General features: G+C 45.9%; 1 protein-coding gene across 1 annotated transcript in view; it reads left to right on the forward strand.

The window, feature by feature from the left end:
• The first annotated feature begins 1,363 nt into the window (after positions 1–1,363).
• Positions 1,364–22,128, forward strand: part of FNDC1 (fibronectin type III domain containing 1) — a 79,871-nt gene continuing 59,106 nt past the window's right edge. Inside the window, exons 1-4 of the mRNA XM_029945320.1 lie at positions 1,364–1,526; positions 3,798–3,884; positions 4,319–4,387; positions 20,195–20,401. Coding sequence (XP_029801180.1) covers positions 1,379–1,526; positions 3,798–3,884; positions 4,319–4,387; positions 20,195–20,401 — 511 coding nt within the window. The 5' untranslated portion in view covers positions 1,364–1,378. The remainder of the gene's footprint in view (positions 1,527–3,797; positions 3,885–4,318; positions 4,388–20,194; positions 20,402–22,128) is intronic.

Below are 22,128 nucleotides of genomic sequence, written 5' to 3' on the forward strand. Positions count from 1 at the left end.
CACAGGGAGTACCAGGTTTCTTGTCTGATTTCTCCCATCCTGGGACCCTCATCTCTGGAACCAGTTGGTGAGGGTTGGGGGGGTTGGGGGGGGAGAGAGGGAATTGCTTTTGTGGGTTTCTCTTTGTGCCCATAGTCGAACAGTATGCTTTTGTTTCCAAAACAGATACTCCTTCTCTTCAGCTTTGAAATCATCATATTAATTCTCTTCTTTTTTATTCCTTGGACTTCTCTGGGGTCCATGAGTTCTCTTCTTTTCTCATTGTGTTCCTCCTGAGGCAGCGGTGCAGTTTTGGGAGGAATAAGTATGTATTTTAGGGTCATCTGTGCTTCTTGTGTTCCAAATTTTCACCCAGTATTAGAATCACATACTAACCAATCCACATGTTGTCATGAAACACTTCTCCTTTCCTCTTCCATGAGGTTCCAAATTCATTTTTCTCAATGTTACTAAGTTTAAAGGTTTCTGGGTTTTTTGACTACTTTTCTCTTTCCTGAGACTGCCTGGAACCACTCAATAAACAGTTGCAGATCCCAGTTTGCCTAAACTTTGTTTGACTGTTGTGTGAATGTTTAGCATGTATATATATTGTGTTATGTTGCAGGATCCATTACGGTGTGGGCTGAGAGATTTTGTCTGACAAAATGTTATGTTTCATTCGGGTTATTTTTGAAAATTAAGAATACTTTTACCGAACCTCAGAAGTGAAAATACCAATGTAATTTTGCTTCTTAATAACTTGTTTTTCTTCTTCTGGGACAAAATATGGAAACATTTAAATTAGTTACATCCAGATATACCAGAGGCTTATCTCCCTTTCAAGGTGGTGATGACCTTGGTGTGTTTTCTTTGGGGAAGTGAACGCTTCCTTACCTCACTTTGGAACTGATGGAAAGTCTTCCTCATCACGACAGGTTTATGTTGTTCTTCTCAGAGGTATTTTAAGATTATCCAACTATCCCATACTAAATACTAAGAAGTTATCTGGTATATGGTTGCCTCTGGAGAATACGTCAGATTATGAATTCGTTATGCCTTTGCTAGCAAAGCAGCATAAGCAAGCCAGAGAATGCCTCGTTTGTTTTGATTCACTTTTGTTTTAAATTTACCACCCACCATTTTATCCAAAATACATAAAAGCTTGTGGGTTTGGTATGTTTGTCTTGCTCTCATCCTGTAATGATGTTCAAAGACGATTGTACTTAAAGTCTTTAGGACCAGACAAATGAAGAGTCATTTGCTCTTTTGATAACAATATCAGAGAACACTGGAAAAAAAATCGTTTTCCCAATCTGCATTCCTGTAAGTTCATAGTCATGCTGTTTGCATAGCTGACCACCCACTGAAGCCAAGGCACGTGAAACTGCTGTCCACTAAAATGGGCCTGAAAGTCACATGGGACCCACCCAAAGATGCTACCAGTAGACCCGTGGAGCATTACAACATTGCCTATGGGAAGTCACTGAAAAGCCTTAAATACATCAAGGTGAATGCCGAGACGCACTCCTTCCTTATTGAGGATGTGGGTAAGTGACACTCTGGTCTTGTTCCCAGTCAGAACTAACTGTACACCAACCTTCTCAGCTCCCTTCTTAGGTAGGATGGCTGTTTGTGAGACACAGTGTGAACAGGCTCAAGGGACCTCATGGTTCTTTGGGAATGGGGAGCCGAGTTCGTGAGGCTGTTGCTTAACCTTTATCTTGCCCCTGGGCTTCCTCATTCTGCATTTGAATTCTAGCATTTCTGGAGATCTCTCTAAATGGATGTAGGAGACCATTTTTAGTTTCTGAATGTGCTTTTGGGAAACATGTTGGTCCTTTGTTTGCTTCATAGGAACTCAACTACTTTGTAGCCTAATCTTGAGATTTCTAGTTTACAAATCAGTTAGAGGTTGCTTGAGTAATACGTCCCTGTGAAGGTACTTACTATGTAGGTGACATGTCCCTGTTAGCCACATCTGGTTCAAAGATGTAACATTCTCCCTGTTAAATTTGATTCTGGAAGTTTGTAATATTTACAGTTTTTCCTAGATATATTGTTTTATAAGTGCCAGTGTAAGGGTTTTGAACTTAGAGTTTGAGCTGCCTCCTAGGGATCCTCTGGCTTCTGCTTTTTTTGATCCTATGAGCCTGAAACTCCATTTATTCTATAGTCACCTCACAGCCCAACCTCGCCATGGCTCTTGAGGAAGGAACAGAAGTCAGCATCCATGACACCCTCTCCCTGTGCCAGGTTACCATTTTCCTGCCTTCCTCTAGTGGACCAAAATCAACTCATGACTCCTCGGGCTCCTGGCCTGTAATGCTCGGCTTTCTGAGTAATGGGCAGAAAGAGTATAGAAGGGGCATAAAGGGGCCCAGATCTCCTTCTTTGTAGTTCCAGCTAAACATACATTTCTCTGAATCCTTTCCATATCAATAGTGCCTAAGAAAGTTCAACTATGAGGTTAAATGGAGATTCTATTGGACCGAAGGTATGAGCAGGGTCTATCTGCATGTGCAAACATTAGGTTTTTATGATTGCTGCAGAGAAGAAATACATGCAAAAAGAGAGCCCTAGAACTCACTGAAAAACAAATAGTGTCTCCCAAGTAACTCACTGATGAGTTAACGGGAATCAGAGACATGTGGATTATATTTCTTTGAAAATACGAATAACCTCAGGATGAAGAGAGAAAGTGCCTGGCGAAGCATGATTTTGCATTCTGTCTGAACCTAGAGCATTTTCCAATTGGTCTGGCAGGTTGTGCCAAACCCTAAATGCCACCAGGCCCTGCCTCAGACAGAAATCACACTGACCTTGAGCACAGCAGGGATGCTAGATTGCATCTTTGCCTCTGGCCCCAGGACTAAAGTTCCATTGCAGGAACACTCCTCACTTTGACAAAGGTAATTACTGTTATTGCCTTTGACACAACTAACTCATATCTCTCCAACCTTTTGTCCTCTCACTTGCCCGCACACTTTCATCTCCTCAAGGAATTGACATGTTCACTTACCATGCACTTTAATTTATTTTGAGGAAAACCAACACTACTAGAGTTGCTTTCTGAAGCTGTAAATTTGGGGTACACTCACTTAGTGACATGGTGTCTTGGTTTCCCTTCCCATCCCACTTATTTCAGGAGTTCAGCCAGAGAGACCATTGTTATTTGACTTTGATCCCGAGATGCAAGTCAAAAAGTAAAGCCCAGTTATTTCAAGATTAGCATTTCCAAGATTCTGCTGTTTTTCTAGATATTTGTTGAAATAGTTAAAGATAACATGCAGTTCTAGTAAAGGGAGTATTTTACTGTGATGAGGAGAAAATTCATGAAGCTTTATGTGTTGCAATGCAAGTTTCCCATGTGCTAAATTGTTTTGAGTTCTGTTGACATTTTCTAACTGGTTATTTAGATTTCTCTTTGGAGCTTTCATGGGGAGATATTATTTGAACTTACTAGTACTATAAATTAAAACATCTAGTTAGTGGACAGTGCATTTCTATGTCCTACATTAATTTCACATTAAGAAACTCAAAAGTTTTTTCTGTTGACTGCTCACAAATCCAGGCTTATTACACATGCCTTGTACTTTGTACTATAAATAAATTTTGTGTTCTTCGGGTCAGGTGTATTTTAGTTATATGAGAGGAGTGTTAGTGATGTTGATTAAAAAAGAGAGAGAGAAAGCCATAGTTAGACTTGTCACTTAATTCAGATTTTTTAATTTGATTATACGTAAGGAAGACGGTTAGCGAAGCGAACTGTCATTCTTGGAGATCTGAAATGGTGGCTTGATATAAACCGTATGTTTCAGAACCGGGTGTAGTGTACTTTGTGCTGGTTACTGCAGAAAACCACAATGGAGTGAGCCGTCCAGTTTACAGAGCTGAGAGCCTGCCTGGTAAGTCTTTCCGAGAATCGGAGGCTGTCTTTTTGTTACTCAGATTCGGAGAAGCATCCCTCCTTGCTTTCTCACATCTATACACATTTAGAATCTTTAAAGAGTTCCCAAACAGAAATTTTTCTTTAGACTTGTCTAGCAAATGAAAAGATTGAAAACTAGGAGAGATTTACCCCTCTTTTTTAACATAATTTGAAAGTAGGTTATTTGTGTTTTGTCCTAAATTTTTGAGTCCTCATTAGAGTAAACCACATGCAAAAGACCAAGAAGATGTGTTGTCGATAAAGCGTGTGTGCCTTGTTAGTGATGTGGCCTGAGCAGATCCTCTGGAAGAGTGTTGAAAAGACCATTAAACATAGGTTAGGGCTGCACTGAAATGTGAAAAATCTAACCGTTCTCATTTCTAACTATGAAGTTGCATTTTCCTCATTTAGGAGGTGAATGGATCAAGATTGATGGTTTTCCCATTAAGGGTCCAGGACCATTTAATGAAACCGTCACAGGTACCGCGTGCCCCTTCGGTTCATGTCTTCACTGAGGCGCCGTCTCGCAAGAGGGTGGTGCCTCTGTCACACACATGTGCTTACCAACCGTCGTTTAGTTCCCATCGCTAAACTAACACACATGCCACACGGTTTTGGTCAACCTGCTCTGCACCCGATGGCCCAGACTGCAGCCAGCGTTGCTCATTTCTCACTGTTCTTCTATGTTCGGGCGTGGGGGAGTGTCCGCGTCTACACCTGGGGGTCCTGTTGCACTGTTAACAGGCAAATATGGTGGTTGAGATGGAGTCCTGGCCTGATGAGGATTGTTCCAGCTCTTTTTCCTGTAGATGGCATAAACGAATGGAACCACCAACCAGTGGCTTTTATTGGCTAATATGCTGCATCAAGTCTTCCTCTCTTTCCTTGCAACCATGGTATATTTTGTGATACGTTAGAGCACCTGCCTTCCATCTCTGCTCCATATTTGTATATATGTCTGTTTTATCATTGGATGTTGATGTTGTCTAGTCATGTTGTTTCACTTGTTGAGAGAAGTGTTTGCATTTCTTGTATGTTTTTCGAATCTATTTAATTAATGGTGAGAGAAATAATGCAAAATGAATGTGGTTATTTTGGAATGTGGTTGGACGATATCCCAAAGGCAATATGGCAAGGAACTGTATTTGATTTTCATGACCCATGTTTTTGAGTGTGTCAGTCTGGTGTTGTTGTTGAGAGGAAGGTGAGTACTTTGAAACCAATTACCGTAATCTACTTCTCAGGTCAGATTTGATGGGTGGAGGCAGCTTCAAGGTCCTTTTTCCACCAAAAAGGGGTGGAAAAATGAGACAACCAGGAAAAGAAGCTGGCTTTCCAGGAAACGTGATACATTTTTGTTCCAATATGTTGGACTTGTGGTGACCCCAGGGGTGATGGAAGGGACATGTCTTGAAGGTGATTACAGGTGACGGGATGGAAGTTGGGAGAGAGAGGTAAGAGGCCGTCGTGGGTTCCAGAGTCACGCTCCAGAGTGACAGTGCATGCAGAGAGTGTGTGAGGGTGACAGGAGGGGCAAGAGCAAAAGGCCAAGGGTCAAAACTAAAGGGACAGTGACAGTAAAGTAGCCAAGATGGTAGTACACCTAGGAAATGTGCAAAACAGACAAGGGTGTTTATTCTGAGATTGTTCACCCCGAAGAGGCGCATGTAAACTCTTTGCTGACAGAGGTTCCGTGCCTTGTATTAGAATCTTGTATTTTAAATGACCATTTTATTTTTTTATAATCTTTCTGATAGTTTTCCAAATGTCAGTGGTTTTAGAACAAGTAGTTTTCTTTTGCTTTTTCTTTTTCATTTTCTTAAGTTATTAATTTCTTATGCCTTCTTTAATAGATGTAAGTGTGTGTGTATGTTTGATCTTTCTGTGTGTATGTGTGTGTGTGTTTGTGTGTGACCTTTGTGAGTGAGCACAAGTTCCAGAAATGCTGGGAATTGGGACTCATAGACAATTGTGCTCCAATTCATTATTGGTTTTATGTACAATGAGGTGATTTAAGCTCTCTGTGTAGGACACTTTGTGTGCCCTGGTTGCCAAAGAGAACTCTTCAATGATACAAAGTGGTGTATTTGTTACACATTATGATAAAGATACTGGAAGAAATTAGCTAAAACCATTTACAGCATATGCTATAAAGCAAAAATTTTTAAATGAATATCCAGAATGCACAGACTTGGTTACAGTGCTTCAGAAAAAAAAAATCACACTTCATTGTTAGTAAAAGTAGTAAGAATAATTTATGAGCAGTGATCAAGAAGCAATCGGCATGCATCTATGCCTTTTTTTAAGGCTTGGAAAATGCACTACACCGCTGTTCTGAGAAATGGTTCATAAATGATAATCCTGTTAAACAAAAGAACTATTCTGACTTCCAAGTATCTTCATGCAGAAGAAGGGATTTGTCCTGGAGAAACCGATGTTGGCATTGGCTTGTGCTCTGAGGCCCCAAGAGCTCCCTTTAGTGCTTTGACTGGTAACATCCTGCTTTCTTCTAGTGTTTTATTGGAAACCAGAGGAAAATCTATGCTTTTACTCTCCTGGAAACAGTAGTTTCAGTTCAAATTCCAGAAGGCCTCCTTATGCTGCTCAGACCTATCTTGACCTCGTTGTCTTTCCTTAATTATTAGACTCATTCATTCAGCGCCATTGGTTTTGCCAACATGTCTGGATGCTAAAGATAGAATAATGAAGAAGAAAGACAAGGGCTTGCCTTAATGGAGACTGTATTCTAGTGTGAAAGATGATAAACGTGTAAGCAAAACATGATGCGTATAATCTGTATGAGTTTGCTAGGGCTGCGTAACAAAATGCCACAGAGGGTGGCTTAAACAATAGATGTTTATTTTTTCACAGTTCTAGAGCCTGGAAGTCCAAGATCAAGGTGTCAGCAGGTCTGATTTCCCCTGAGGCCTCTCTCTTTGGCTTGTCTTTCCTCTATGAGCGCACGGTCTTGGTATCTCTTTGCTATCTCTGAATTTCTTCTCCTTAAAAGGACACCAGTCAGATGGCATTAGGGCCCACCCCAAGTGGCCTCATTTGAAAGGCTCAGTCTCCAAATACATTTATATCCTGGGATAACTGGGGGTCAGGACTTCAATATGTGTATTTTTGGGGGGGGGGGGACACAGTTCAGCCTGTAGCATGGTCACAAATTCTTTGAAAAATGAACAACATTGAGATCTAGAATAGGCATGGTGGGGGAGCCCGGAAGGCACCAAGATAGCGCAGCCAGGCCGAGATGGTATGGGGACCGCCAGGGTGAGTGTGAAGAGGAAGAATGTGCCAGGGTAGACTTGAGTGATTCTTAGACTGGTCACTCGTCCAAATCTGAAAGCTCATAGGACTCAGAAAGTAAGAGGACTAAGCAGAAGCACAATTCCCTGGCAGAAGTTTCAGTTTTGGCTTTGGGTAACTCCTGTTCTATCTTTCAGCTGGAAAGATTTCTTTGTATTTAAATGTAAAATTCCTCCCATTGAGACTTAAACCCATATCCCTTTGTTTAGTCCCCAGGGAAGAGAAGTCCTCTGTCCATTCAGATATTGGAATCTTATTATTTACCTTTCCTGCAGACTTCTTTCCTCAAGTTGTTTTACCTTTTTTTTTTTTTCATGTGACTGGATGTGGGTTATCTGGTCTGGGCAGAGCCAGACACGGGTCGGGACAGGACCATGGCCCAACTCCGATTCCAACCAGCCCAGCGACTAGGTGCGAGGTCAATCTGCTTTCCTCAGACTCTTCATCTGGAAAACTTTAGTTCTCAGTAGGATCATATGTATTTTTTTAAGTTTATTTACTTATTTTGAGAGACAGAGAAAGGAGAGCAGTGGAGGGGCAGAGGGAGAGGGAGAGAGAGAGAATCCTAAGCAGGTTCTGCGCTGACAGCTGGGCTTGAACTCAGAAATTGTGAGATCATGACCTAAGCCAAACTCAAGAATCAGCTAGATGCTCAACCCGCTGAGCCACCCAGGTGCTCCGGATCATGTGTATTTTTAATAAGGTGATAGTTTCTAAAAATTGAGTCCTTCATGCTGCCCTTAAGCTATGGAGCCCAAACTTGTGCCTCATATTTTGTTATATTATATTTTAGTCCATGAAGCTTGCTCATTTGTTAGACAATTAAGTTGTAGCTCAGGCTTGAGCTCACAGTTCTTGGCCATTCTCAACCAACACTGGCATGACACCCGACCTCCGGGTTGCTCCGCAAATACAAATAGCATGTTGGCGCTTGGCTCATGATGGGCTGTCCACACTGGCGTCCTCCACGACCGTGGCCCATGTGACGTCCTCACTTCGTGCTTTCCAACTGCTGCCACTGCCTCCTGTGGTAAAGTTGCTTCCCTCACAGTCATCTCTGCTCCCCCCCTGCCTCGCTGTCCTGAGCTCCCTTTCAGACCTACTTAGGTTTGGGGTCCGGAGACCCTTCCCATTTTCACAGTCCAGAGCCGTCTCCTGGCTCATTTCTCATCTTATCCTGGTCCCATTCGTGTCAGCACAGCTTTCTCCCTTGACGGAGGGATGGCCTCAGTGGCATGCTAGTCCCCATACCAGGGCTCCCCTCCCTCCCCGGGTTCCCTCCTGCATGTGAATTGCTGAGCCTTGTGGGAAAAGCGGAGAGCTGAGGTGATCTGCACCATCGTCACTCCTTACAGCCGGGTTGCCAACTCCTTGTGGGTCCTCAGTGCTGCTTGGCTGTTGTTTTATGTGCTCTAAAGCAGGCTTCTTCCTTTCTTCCACAGGTTGGCAAGGCCAGAATGCTGCCACTTTGCTCGGGCTCCTTCCTCTGCCCGTTCTCTCGCTTCCAGCCCTGCTTCCCGCCTCCCTGGGAAATAACAGCCACCAGCATGACACCCCTCCTATTTCCCATGACCTCTAAACTCTCCTCTCCTTTCCTTCCTCTTAGCTCTGAGAGGAGCCGTGGTCCCTACGTCACTTCAAGGGTGACTTCATGTCCGCGAAGCTGCTTTGCAGGCATGGTCACCCCGAGGGCAGGCCTGGGTTAGCCCCACCGCTCCCCTCAGTGCCTGCCTCAGACAGCTTATACCTGGTGTTGAACAGGTGTCCAATTAGTTGACATAGAAACGATGAAACCAAGAAGCCACGTGCACCACAGTTTGGCATCTTCCTTACTTGCCATTTCTTTTCTTCGAAATACCTATGGGCATATGAGAAATGAGTATTTCATAATCTAGAAATAGGAATTCTGCCCTTTTCTATTGGTAGCTCATCAAAATGAGCACTGACCTTCAGGTATATTTTCTTGCCAATTTATTTAAATGTGACTGATGTCGAGTGTGGAAACTCTACCCTGGTGTCCAGCAACGGGCCGTTTCCTGACCTGTTGACTTGAGAGCATAGTACCTGCCAAGCCAGGCTCCCCACTCTGTGCACCCCCGCATGGCTGCTCAGGCTGCCCAGGACATTCCTGGATGCAGATTCCTTAGCTGTAACCTGTTGGACTCAACGAGAAGTTTCTGGCTTCTCTCTAAGAACTCAGGTTCTAAGTTTTATTCTAGGGTTCCTTTCGGCTTTGAAATGTCGTGAATGTAGGACACTAAGCCGATTGATTCCACCACATTTAATGGGTGCTTTGCAAGCACTTGGGTATCATTTTTATTGCTAAGAAATGGCTCTGAGCCTTTCTCTATACTCTACTTTGGCTGTTTTAGGTGAACAAAGTAAAAAATCCTATTAGCAAAGGGAGAAACACTGACTTGAAGTTTCTAGGTGTTGCGTGTGTGCCTGAGCACACAAAGGTGCACAGAGTAAAGAACTGTCCCCAGCGATACACTGAAAGTCCCTCTCCCAATGGCCCCCCCTGTCTGTGCCCCCCTCCCCTTATCTCTGTGTGATGGCAGAAATCCTGCCACGTAGGGCAGGAGACATGCGTCTGTGTCACTCTGGGTAAAAGGTGCCGGCACAGCCCACCAATGGGCAAATCACATGCAGTGCTGATTATCTGATAATCAACCAGGCGATGCTGGAGCCAGACCATGGTGCTGCTGTGGGCCAGACTTGTGCTTAAAGTACACTCCGATTTGAAAATTTTTAATTAATTATCATCAGTTGGTCTTTTCACAGGCAAGTTTCAATTAACATCCTGGCCAACAGGGAATTGGTAATGTCTGTGGCATTATTTCCTCGGTAGCCTTCTCATGCCATCCCGAGTTGTTACTAAGTGTGGTTTGCAGGGCAAAAATCTGTTTTTGGTTCACAGCCCAGATGGTGAGCTCCTCAAGGGCAGAGTGCTTTGATTTACTCATTTTTTAAATGTTTATTTATTTTTGAGGGAGGGAGGGAGAGAGAGAGAGAGAGAGAGAGAGAGAGAGAGAGAGAGTGAGTGAGCATGAGCAGGGGAGGGGCAGAGACAGAGGGAGACACAATCTGAAGCAGGCTCCAGGCTCTGAGCTGTCAGCACAAGCCCAGTAAGGGGCCCAACCCATGAACTGTGAGATCATGACCTGAGCTGAACTTGGATGCTTAACTGACTGAGCCACCCAGGTGCCCCAGTTTCCTGTCTGTTTATCTCCAGGGCCTGGGGCAAGCACACAGTAGGTGCACCATAAATGTTTGTTAAGCAGAAATGCATTTGGAGGCTGCTTCCACTCAGGGGCTGTACCCTGGTGTAAGAGATGAGCAGTGACGAGAGCTTCCGCATCACACAGCACCCTGTCAGGAGGTCAGGGTCACCTCTGCCTAGTTCAGCCTCGAATGCTGGGGTGGTCCTGGGCAGGCTGATGCATCAGCCCCAGAGTGGTGTGGTCATTAATCAGAGGCCCTAATTCTTGCCTTCTGTTTCTTGGCATGATATTGAGCGTGTCTATAGATTGGGTGTCCTCAAGGCAGCTGGTCTGTGAAGACAAGATGTGTGCCCAGCCCACTGTGGGGTTGCCTTTCCATCCCTTGGAGGCATTGCCCAGAGATGGGCACCTTCTTCCTGGGGGCTCCCATCGCTTTGTCAGAGTGACTGCTTCAAAGTCGCCTGTCACCTTAGGGGGTAGACTTCACCAACCTTCACACCCCATGTTCTGAAATGAGAAAGTAGGGAGTGGAGGCTTGTGTGCGGAGCTGTGTGACTTCTCACATGGCCAAATGTGTTTGGGTCGGAGCCAAGCCCTTGGAGGTTCCAGCCCCCAAAAGATTCCCCTGGAAGGGAGTCAGGAGCCATCACTGACAGCCTTCTCTGACACCAGGGTTCCAACCAGCATTCTGTGGCATTTCTTCTGTATTGATGAATATGATATGTGGTCACAGATTTTCCCTTCTGTGAGTTGCTAGGAAGGCAGTGGCCAGGAGCGAGGCCATTTCCTCGGGGGTGGGGCGGGTGCTCACTTCAGAGTAGTTGAGTGGCTGCTCCAAGCAGACAGGGCAAGGGCCCAAAAGCTGGAGAGATGAGCTGTCCCCACGTGTGTAGCCTTGAGTGAGGGGCTGCTCACTCTGCCTTCATGTCCTGCGGTCATTAATAAACCTCATGCTTCTGACAAGGTCAGCATCTTGGGGGCCAGGTGCCACTCTCTGACTTCATATCCATCATGGCCTTTTCTTTTGATGTCTGAGTGAAAAAGGGGGAGGGCATGGCCCCTGTGAGGTCACCAAAGAGGGAAGTGCTCCTTAACGCAGGATCCCTGCAAATGCAGAAGTTAGTCCTGAAAGAAAGCCCTTTCTCTTTTAGCTTATCAACCTATTCATATATGGTAACTGGTTCTTCTATTTGCAAAGGGCATGTTGGGTCACAGTAAGATGTTGAATTCATCAGTAGCCACTCGACAGAAACATGGTCTTCACTTTCAGAGAACAAGTGCTGTACTTACGCGTCTACTCCTGAATGAAAGCAATGCAGACGAGCTTTAACACTAAGACAAACAAACTGAACCAAACAAACTGAACCCAATAAACCTTTGAACTGGGACATAATTTTTCTCCGAATATTTCCCAGTCCTTCGTCTTGGCTCCCATAGTCTCTGTGTTACACCGCGGGGGTGAAGAAATGCCGAGTCTGCATTTCCGCTGCTGAGGAGATCAGAAAAGGGCCATTCCTCCTTTTGCTTTTCTGTGGCCCTCATGGGTCCACAGGAAATGCTTCTGGAAATGACGCTACCCCCACGGGGGTCTAGAGCAGACACGTTCAGTGACTGCACCTGCCCAGCGCAGATGGAGGAGACCTCCACAGCTGGACAAGCTCCCTGATCCCCTCACCTGCTGTGTCCATGGGGCCGGGCTGGGGCCAGGCTCCCCCACGCCCCTGTCGCAGGTGGCTGAGGGCATTGGTGTCTGGTTGTTCTTCAAGGCTTTTGGAGGAGCTGCTGCCGTGAGTAGGAAGCAGACCCTTGCTCTGCCTGCACAGTAAGATTGTCAGCTTAGTGTTGGGAGAGACACCCCTCAAACGGCTTAGGATCTGTAGGAACTGAGGAATGTGTCCATGCAAGCAATTGCTGAACCTCCTAATTCCTGTGCCAGTGGCCAGGTTTCATTACCAACTTGTGCAGAGTGCCACGTGTCATTCATGTAGTGCTGGCCACTGTCTCAGGGCAACCTGTCATCTTGTAGCCCTGGTCCTGTGGGGTGAAGCCGGCAGCATGAAGTAGTTTTCCTTGATATTTTTAGCACCACTGAGGTCAAAGTCAGCCACCGATTGACATTTGGATGACATCCTGAAGCTGCTGATGAACTAGTGCTTCTTGGGGCCTCTGAAACTCGGGTTCTCAGAACCTGGGGGTCCAGGAAGGCATAGGATTCACTGGCCATGTCCACAGGAAGTGCTGTGATCAGTCATTTAAAACGTTCCTTTCTACTGTAAAACAAACAGCAAAATATTGAAGAGTAGTCTGCAGAATTGATGTGGAATTCACAGATAAAGAGTGTGACTAAATTGCCTTGTTCCAGGCTTCTGGGATTGTGTCATGTGCTTTTGCTGTTAAGGAAACTTTGGTGAAAAGTTTGAGGAGCTCTGCTAAGCGATACCGTGAAACGAACAGCCAAACCAAACAAAATGGACTCAGCTGAGTGGTGCCAGGGTGACTTAAAGTGTTTGCTTTGTTTCTGGTACTGTCCCTACTCGATTCTGTGTGCCCTATTTTAGGCACAAATGCTGGCCACCTCGCACCAGCCTGTGGGGCTGGCTTCTGACTACACCGTCCTTTCTCCACTCCCTGAGGCTCGTCATCTGGGTGACAGCCTGGACCTCAATGCATGATCCCACACAGCAGGAAAGAAGAGTCTGTGAAGACTAGAACAAGTCCAAGGGGCAGGAGAAAGCTCGGCAGAAGACCTTTAGGTTGGTTAGTTTAACAGTTAGTGTGAGATGCTTTATAAAGGCTCTTTAGGTTCCACAATCCATATTATTGGTAATTGGCATTGATTGGCTTGGGGGAGCTCAAGGTTGTTTTTCTTTCTGTTTTTGTCTTTTCTTCTTTTCTTTTTTTCTTTGAAGATCTTCTGTCTTCTCCCAAGCCCTGAAAAGGCAGTGAGGTCCACTGCCTCCAGGTGTGGGCGTAGGGCTGCTGCTCTAATGTCTCTGAAGGGTGGACAGATGTGTGTAAATTGCAGAAATTCTCTCCTTAGTGTCCTGACTGCTTCCCCAGATGAATCAGGTGGCCAGGCTGTTGGTGGGGCTGCCTGGGTCTTGGGCTCTTTATCAGACGGTTTTTCCTGGTGCGCTGAAATGTATAAATATCAGGGGAACTGTGTGATGAGTGGACCCTGACGGGACAAATGGACCAACTTCCCTCACAAGCAGCCAGGTCCTTGGGAACCACACTGACATTTTTCATAAGTAGGTGTCCTTGTGGTGTGGAAGTCGTGAGCAGTGATTCCTGGAGCTGCAGACCAGATCCTTTGCCTGAGGTGTCTGTGAGGCTCTAAGGGGGACCTTCTCCCAGGGAAGCCACCATGCTTATGCCACAGTGTGGCTGCTCGTGACACCGACTCTGTAACCACCATGAGCTTCCGAACAAGAGTGAAGTAGAGAGAATCAGAGCTGCAGACCCTACAGACCAAGGTTCCAGTCCAACTTAGTGCCCCTGCTGCCAGGCTTCAAATTCCTCCTTAACCTATCTGAAACTCACTTTCTTTGTAAATGGGCCGTCAATTGGATTATTGTGAGGATGTTTGTCAAATGCCTTCTGCCTGGTAGGAATCCACTTACCTTATGAAGGTTGGTGACATTGTGACAGGACACTATTCCAAAATAAAGAAATAAGGTGCTGTTTCTCTTTATTATTAAATAACTCTTTCTTGTTAAGATATTCTCACTGTTATTGTTAATAATAAACTGTCAAATAAAAGTATTTGGCCTATCCAATATCACACAAAAGCTCAAAATATTGAGGATGATTATTGGAAAAGAAACACAGCTTTAAAATGACCCCCGAGTAAGTATTGTGAATGTGGGTTGTGGAAGGAGAGCTTTGTGAAACATTCAGGGGGGCTCAGGAGATTGTGTGTCAGAGCGCGCCCGGGAAGGAGCCCTCAGCAGACAGAAGCGTTTGCAAACCTACCTTGGCAGACGTCACTGAGTGCGGGCCTGGACCTAGTCAGCGGCAGCGGATCCGTTCGCCAAGTGGGGGACGGCAAAGCCCACGTCCTGTCTCTGTTCCGGCTGTCCACAGTTCATCTTCACCCCCTTCTAAGGCACATTTTCTGTCCTTTCCCCACCTCCCCTCTTCTTCCTTATCATGTTTATTCATCAAAAGGGCACCCAAGCTTTGAACTCCCACCGACCCTGATGGGGGTGGGGGTGTTTCCACAAGCCTTCCAGGTGATTCTGCCACATACTGCCGTGCGGTGACTACCACTCTGGCCTCACAGGCTGGACCTCTTCCCACTGTATGGACCAGTGCCCCCGCTGGCCTCGGGGTCTGAGGTTTGGGGATGGTGGGGAAGCTGCCCCGTCAGGCCATGGGAATAAGGATAAGGGCCATTTATCTTTATCTTTGTGAGGCCTGGAGGTCAGGGAAGTGGGGTCAGTGGAACAGACCACTTGAACTTGGTCCTCAGAGCTGTGCCCTGGGTGATACCTCACATTGTGCTGGAAAATGAGAATGTCCGAGTAGCTGAGACCAGACCGAGGCAAAGTGGCCCCTGAACAGCAGTGGCCACAGGCTCTTTTATGCCAGCAAAGAGTAAAGACTTGTTCAGAGCATTTGATAATTGTTAGATATTAATGAAGAATAGTGCTTTCAGTTTATGGTGCAAAAAACAGACTGGATGAGACCACCTCGCATTTGAGGTTTTCAGTGTAAAGAGTCTTTGACAATAGTGCATCCTTTGCTTTTGTCTGGTTCTTTGACACACATTTTCATAGCCCCTTGTGTGCAAGGCATCATGGTCCACTCTGCCGTGTGAGTGTGCCTCACGTTCGGGGTCGGGGGGTGCGGCCCACCCATCCGGTGAGTCTGATAAATGAGGGCTTTCATTTTTATCACAATCGCACATACAACTGGCCATCAATATGTGCTTACTTGTATCTCAGGAACAGTTTTTAAACGCTTTTTGTGGATTAATATTACACAATTCGGTATGCTATATACTACTTTACAGAGGAGGAAAGAGCCAATGAGTATTAGACTCAGATTCAGACCTTGACTTTAGAGCCTGTGGAAGCCCAGTGCAGAAAGAACCATGTCTGACCAGCTTTCAACTGTAGACGGGCGCAGCGTCACGTTGATTTTTTTGTTTTTTTCCTTTGTGTCAAGAACAGCTTCTGATTCCATGTAATTTCAGAGTATTTGCCAATTTGCGTAGCTGGCAGTACTGATCAGGAGAGTTTGGCTGTCTGGCTTTCTGAGGTCTGCTGTAATCCAGATGGTGATTGGTACCCAGCAGACCTGCCAGGTAGACGACAAGTAATTAATCTCTGTAGGTCTTCTGTTATTGACCAGTGCCGAGTGAGATCTATCTGATTATGTTGTACCAGGAGCAAGGGAGGGAATGTGTCCTGCCAGGTTTAAAATACACTCTGCACTGGTCAGTGTAAATGGGATTACTCATGGCAATGGTGACTTCCTATTTCCAAGTTTAAAATACACTCTGCACTTGGTCAATGTAAATGAGATTACTTATGGCAATGGTGACTTCCTGTTTTCAAGATAAAAGACTTACAGAGATTTATTAGAAGAATCTCACAGGGCTTCTGTGAAGCTATCACATACAGCTTAGAGAAAACACTGAAATGATTTCATTGCAAGTAAATGTGAACCATCTGGATAGTTTTTTTTTTTTTAATGTGCACATCAGTTTAAAAGAGGATTACCGGATAATCTATAAAAGATCTATAAAAGACATTTGATGGTATGAAGAACCCAGAATATTAAAGAAATTTTCAAAATACTTGAAAAAATGACAGCTGACTTTTCTAAAACCGAGATGAGGAAGATGGAGGGTGTGTTGAGGGGAGCATTTTCACCTTCCGCTGTGGTTTTCAGAGTCTGGGGTGTCTGTGTGGTGTGGGATCAGTTCTTGGGGCAACCTTTGGTGAGAAGCTTTCTCTCATTCGTTTGTTACCTGCTGGGTATACACTGTCTGGTCCGTTGAAACACACACACACACACACACACACACACACACACACACACACACACTTGATGCCCACTGTGCAAGGCATTACACTCACACCCTGAAGAGGGCCTGCTCAGCTCAGAACCTTGTTTGACATCCATTGGCGAGACAGCATATGGGGTGAAGGGAGAGTGTAGCGGGGAGGCATCTAGCTAGACGAGATTGGAACTCGGCCCACAGTAGTTGAATTCAGGTACTGGCACTCAGTAGCTGTGTGGTCTTGGGTCAGCGCCTTCATCTCTTTGAGCCTCAGTTTTCTCTCAAGGATTGTGATGTCTGTCCTACTTACTTGGAAGCTCTTGTAAGGACAACTAAAATAAACCATGTGAAGGCTGGGGGTAAACTGTGAAGCTCTGTATAAAGTAGGCAGTGTGGTTGGTGGTTGGAGCCAGCCTCGGCCCTGTGGTTGGTCGGGGCCAGCCTCGGCCCTGTTCCCTGATTCCCCTGAGTTCCTCATGCAGCAGGCCCAGCCTCGTCCCCCAGCTCTGGGGTGGACAGGGTGGACAGCAGGTCGGAGCTGAGGGTGAAACCCGTAGGGCTTGAGGGGGCAGCTGCCGTCTTGGCCACTGGGCAGTGTGGCGGACATTTAGTGGGCCTCGCGTGGGTCAAGACAGAGCCCACGGCACCTCAGCAAACAAGCTTGTGCTGTCTGAGACCTCACTCCTTGTCCTTGGAACCTTCCCCCTTTCTCCTCCTCAGGGGCCCTGTCACTTTCCCTTGTTACTGTTTGGTCGGTATTTTGCTGTTGAGTGTCAGGGGTTATTCTTCTGGAGCAGAGACCCGCCACCCTCCCCCAGGCCCAGCAGTGACTGTGCACCCTCTGGGAACACTTTCCACTGTAGCATGAGGGACAGGGCAGGAAGTGTCCCAGGCCTGACCAGAGCTATGCCATCTCTGTCCAGTAATTTATGTTTTAGCTGACTCCTGTAAGACCCATGTGTGTGTTTTCAGTATGTTTGCCCATTTTTCTGGAGATCATCCCAGAACTCCTGTGCTGATGTGTTGCTCTCTGCAGTGGTGGCTGCATCACTGTCAGCTGCACAGGGCTTTAGACAAGAGCTGGGAGTGGGTGAGTAACACTGAGAACAGTCAAACTGATAATGGCACCATGGACATCTGTCCTGCTTGCTGCTGCTCCTTGGGAAATAGACTGTGGCAGCCGTGCTTGGGTGGTAAATCTGTCATTTCTGCCCCCAAAGTAAGCAGTGCAAATGGCCTATGGCAGCTTGAGCAGGAGTCGTTTTCAACCCCACATCCCTGAGAGGTGCCCTTGAAGAGGTATGAATTTTTTATAAAAGTCAAATAAACATCATATGTTGTCAGCAGAGATTGTTTTCACCTTACAAACTTTTTAAAAATGTAGTACCAACCCTTTCCCAAAGCTGGGCATCCGGGAAGTCAAACCCCAACCACCAATGTTTTACCCTCAGAGAATCTGTGTCATTAACTCATGAGAGGGTCTTCTGTTAAAATGGAATTTCGCGCGTGTGTGGTGATAGTTTGTGTCAGAGGCCCACAGGTAAAAATGGCTTAGAGGATGTAAAGACAGAATGAAGCAAAGGGTTTTGCGTCCTGTAAAATTTTCTTTCTTGACTTCTATGCCCATGCTCATGGCTCATATGAAGTCTGTTTCATCACTTTGCACAGATCTGAAAATGACATGAGCACTATTCCTGAGAAAGGAAGCTTGGTTATGTATTTTGTTCTGACAAATGTCCTCCGTAAATCTGCTAACTTTAAAAAACAAACCAAAATATCATTGTTGATAAGTGAGACTAAATGGGCTACTCCTTGTTCAGATTTTACTTTTGTGTTGTTTTACAAGAACAGAAAATTTCCCCAGTATTTAAAAAAAAATTCTTTTCACTGTAGCCCCACACAAGGTCTATTTGTCAATGACCCTCCTAATGAAGGAAATTTATGTCCACCTCTGTGACACCGTCACCTGTGGATAACTCAAACACTTAAGTTTTGGCAGCCTGGATCTTTCTGGAAACATGGGAAATCACATCGTTATAGGTATGAAGTACTGGGGACTTTTAAGAATAATCATGTAATAAGATTAATATTGGAACTCATAGAATTAATCAATGCTATGCCATTAATGAGTTGGAGTATTAGTACTGAACATTTTTGGCAAATTATTTTCTTTTGAGATACATAAATGAACATATTCATCATTTCCATATCATTTGGTGGTCCTTAATTTTTATAGAGGCTAGTCCTTGAAATTGAGAATCTACCTCTTAACTTGGAACAAAATGGAGGTCTAGGAAAAGTTATTCAATACCAGGATGCTCATTCCATATAGTTAGTCCTTTGACTACACTATTGGGCTAAATAAAAACAAAAAATCTCAATAGTTATTACTTTGAGGGGTGCCTGGTGGCTCAGTTGGTTAAGCATCCAACTCTTAATTTCCCCTCAGGTCATGATCCCAGGAATTGAGCCCTGCATCAGCATGGAGCCTGCTTGAGATTCTCTCTCTCTCTCTCTCTCTCTCTCTCTCTCTCTCTCTGTCTCCCCCCTCTCTTCCTCTGCCCCTTCCCTGCTGACATGCACACACTCTCTCTCTCAAATTAAAAAAAATAATAATTACTACTTTGCATATTGTGGAAAATATTTATTTTACCATAACATGGTATTCTCTTAGTGGCCTTTAAAAATGGAGGTGCTCAGTAACTGAGCAGGTAACTCCAGCTAGTGTACAAAAGAATATTCCTTTTGATTAGATTCAGACATTGCAGCCACATGTCTGGCTTTTTGTCTATTTGTGTTATTGAAGCTCACACTAATTTGTGACATTAGATTTTGTTCTCATGTCTTCGCTTAGCCAGGAATGTCTAAAACATTAGTCAGAATTGATAATGGGGCTGACGTGAGTGGTGGAAGAACAATACCGGGGAAGACAGGTATGAGCTTCTGTAACCAGAGAGACGCTCATCAACCTGCCTGTGTCCCTGATGCCACTGTCAGAAACAGGCGACGTGGCCACCCCGAGGTCCCTCCCCCTTGTTCCCAAACCTATCAGCTCTTCACTGAAGTAAAAGCAAGACTTTAAACACGAAGTACCGGCCACCAGAATACATTGCTTTGAAAAAGTGAACAATCAGAGTGTTTCTTGAAATTGGTCATTTAGCCAGAGGATTTCTAGGCATTGATTTCTTGAGAAGGAAAGAGGGGAGGCTGGGGCGAGCAGCGGGGTTTGCCTGGTGGGGCACGATAGTTGCAGAAGAGAAATTAATGCAGAAACTAGTTAGTATATAGCTCTTAGGGCTTTACTGTAAAGACAAGGAGAGCCTGTCTTTTCAGCCTTAGAGTGGAAAGCTTTGTGGAGGACAGTTATAAATAGCACCTAAGTGCGTTTCCTATATTTTTACACTGACGTCTAGCTCTTGCCAGAGAATATACGGTTTTGGCCTTAACAAGGCAAAATAGATGAAAAAGGACGTTGTAAAACATCTAAGATTTCCGGCTGGCAGCCTCACAAGGGTATGTTTCCACTTAAAGTTCTTGAGACCTCTTGGTCCGACATGCAGGGAGGAACATGTGAACAGAGTGTCGATACCCGTGGGGGAAATCTGTTCCTCCTCAAATTGATCACCACACATGGAGGTTCTGAGCACACCTGCCAGACGTTGGACAGACTTGATGCACTCGGTGGTGAACTCTGAGGGGTGTACTGTTTAATAATTTCTGTGTCGTGTCCTCTTTAAGAAAAGGAAGTGCCAAACAAGCCCTTGCGTGTGCGTGTCCGATCCTCAGACGACCGGCTCTCCGTGGCGTGGAAGGCACCCCGCCTGTCGGGAGCCAAGAGTCCACGCCGGTCCCGGGGCTTTCTTCTGGGCTACGGGGAAAGTGGCCGGAAAATGAATTATGTTCCGCTGACCAGAGATGAGCGAACACACGAAATTAAAAAGCTGGGTGAGTTTCATGGTAACTGATATTCCATGTTCTGATGACTTTTGCTGTCTGGTCAATGTTTCGAAGCTCCTTCATGACAGAAAGGTACATGGTAGGCATAATGTTCATTTTCCAGGTATTATTATTATTATTATTCCAAACTGTACTCTTTGCTCTGTCTGTCCTCCAAGCCTTCGTCCTGTCAGCCTTCAGTGAGGGGCAGGACAAGGTCCCCCCAGGCGCCCCTCAGCTGCTGCCTGATCCCATGGCACCAGTTCCTTGAGTTGGGCCACTTTTCTGGGCATGAGAGGGAAGCTAATGATCATCTCAGCTTACCTACATTTCTACTATTTTGTTTTTTCTTTTTGTCTTTAATGTTTTATTTATTTTTGAAAGAGAGTGCAGGTGGGGGAGGGGCAGAAAGAAGGGGACAAAGGATCCAAAGCGGGCTCTGTGCTGTCACACAGAGCCTGATGTGGGGCTCGAACTCACGATCTGTGTGATTATGACCTGAACCGAAGTTGGATGCTGAACTGACTGTGCCACCCGGGCGCCCCACTCTTTTGTTCTTTTAGGCTTTGTCTTAGATCCCAGGACACTGGAACTTGGGTCCTTTCAAGATGAAATGTGGTGGCTGCTAAGGAAGCCTGCACATCGGGTCTGCCTTCCTCCTTCTCTGCAAACCTTTATTGTGGGAAGGAAGCCTTGGCCACAGGACATAGACAGGAGCATCTGCTGTAACATGGAGAGATCATGTGCATGGTTCTTGCACATGGGGGAAGCCAGGCTCTAGAGAGCACACGATCTGCTTCACATCTCTAGGCCTAAGTCATGTAGGGCCTAGGGCTGCTGGGCAGGACAGCCTGTGTGATTCTGGGGTTCATTCTAGAACACTTGCTCCATATTCTCCAACATTTGCACCAGCAATAAATATGTTGGCCCCCAGTGCTTATTCTCAGTCATTTCCTAATTGGGTCAGTGCTCAGGCCAGGAAGGGGGTGTGATTTATTGGGCCCTCGCACAGGACTCCTGTGGGACCTGGTGGTCTCTTCACTTGCATTAGCCAGGCCTCCTCAAGTCTTCTGTCAGACATGACAAGGTATAGGCAAGTGGTGGGACGCAAGTCTGGTGAGACAAGATGGAGGAATGGAAGAAGGGAGGGAGAGAAGAACCCAGAGCAAGGGTGCTCCAGTGAACAGCTGTCGGGGGGCTCAGGAGCAAGCCCGGTGAGGAGGGTGGTGGAGGAAACAGGCCTGCCTTCTGCTGGCTCCAGGTGCCTCAGAGGCTCCAAGAAGACAATCCCCTCTGCTCAGTGACCACAGATTGTGGTGTCTGGACAAACATCTCCGAGTTCCTCAAGAGTCCCAAAGCCTGGCCGCCTGGGCTGTATGGTGGCCACTGATGGGGGCAGATTTGATCGGCGTGGGCACACTGGTGGAAGGCCAGGCTCGATTCCCTTTCTGAAGGAGCCCTGAAGTGGCGTTCCTGCTCACCTCTCTCTGTTCAACCACCTGCTGAAGACTCTTCGAAGAGCCTGGTGGGTTGTTCTGCCAGGCATAGCGTCCAGACCATCTTGAGATACAGACTCCAGACCTCCCCGACAAAAGAGACCAGCCACGCCTCTGCTCCTGGGCCACCGGAAACCACACGGGATCGCAGAAGGACATGGAGAAGTCCGGGCTGTGTGTGCTTTGTGAGGCGTCAGTATCAGCAGCGAGGCCCGGAGCTCGAGGCCCAGTCACTCTTGG

Source organism: Suricata suricatta, chromosome 7 (assembly GCF_006229205.1).
Source record: "Suricata suricatta isolate VVHF042 chromosome 7, meerkat_22Aug2017_6uvM2_HiC, whole genome shotgun sequence".
NCBI classification, from domain to species: domain Eukaryota; kingdom Metazoa; phylum Chordata; class Mammalia; order Carnivora; family Herpestidae; genus Suricata; species Suricata suricatta.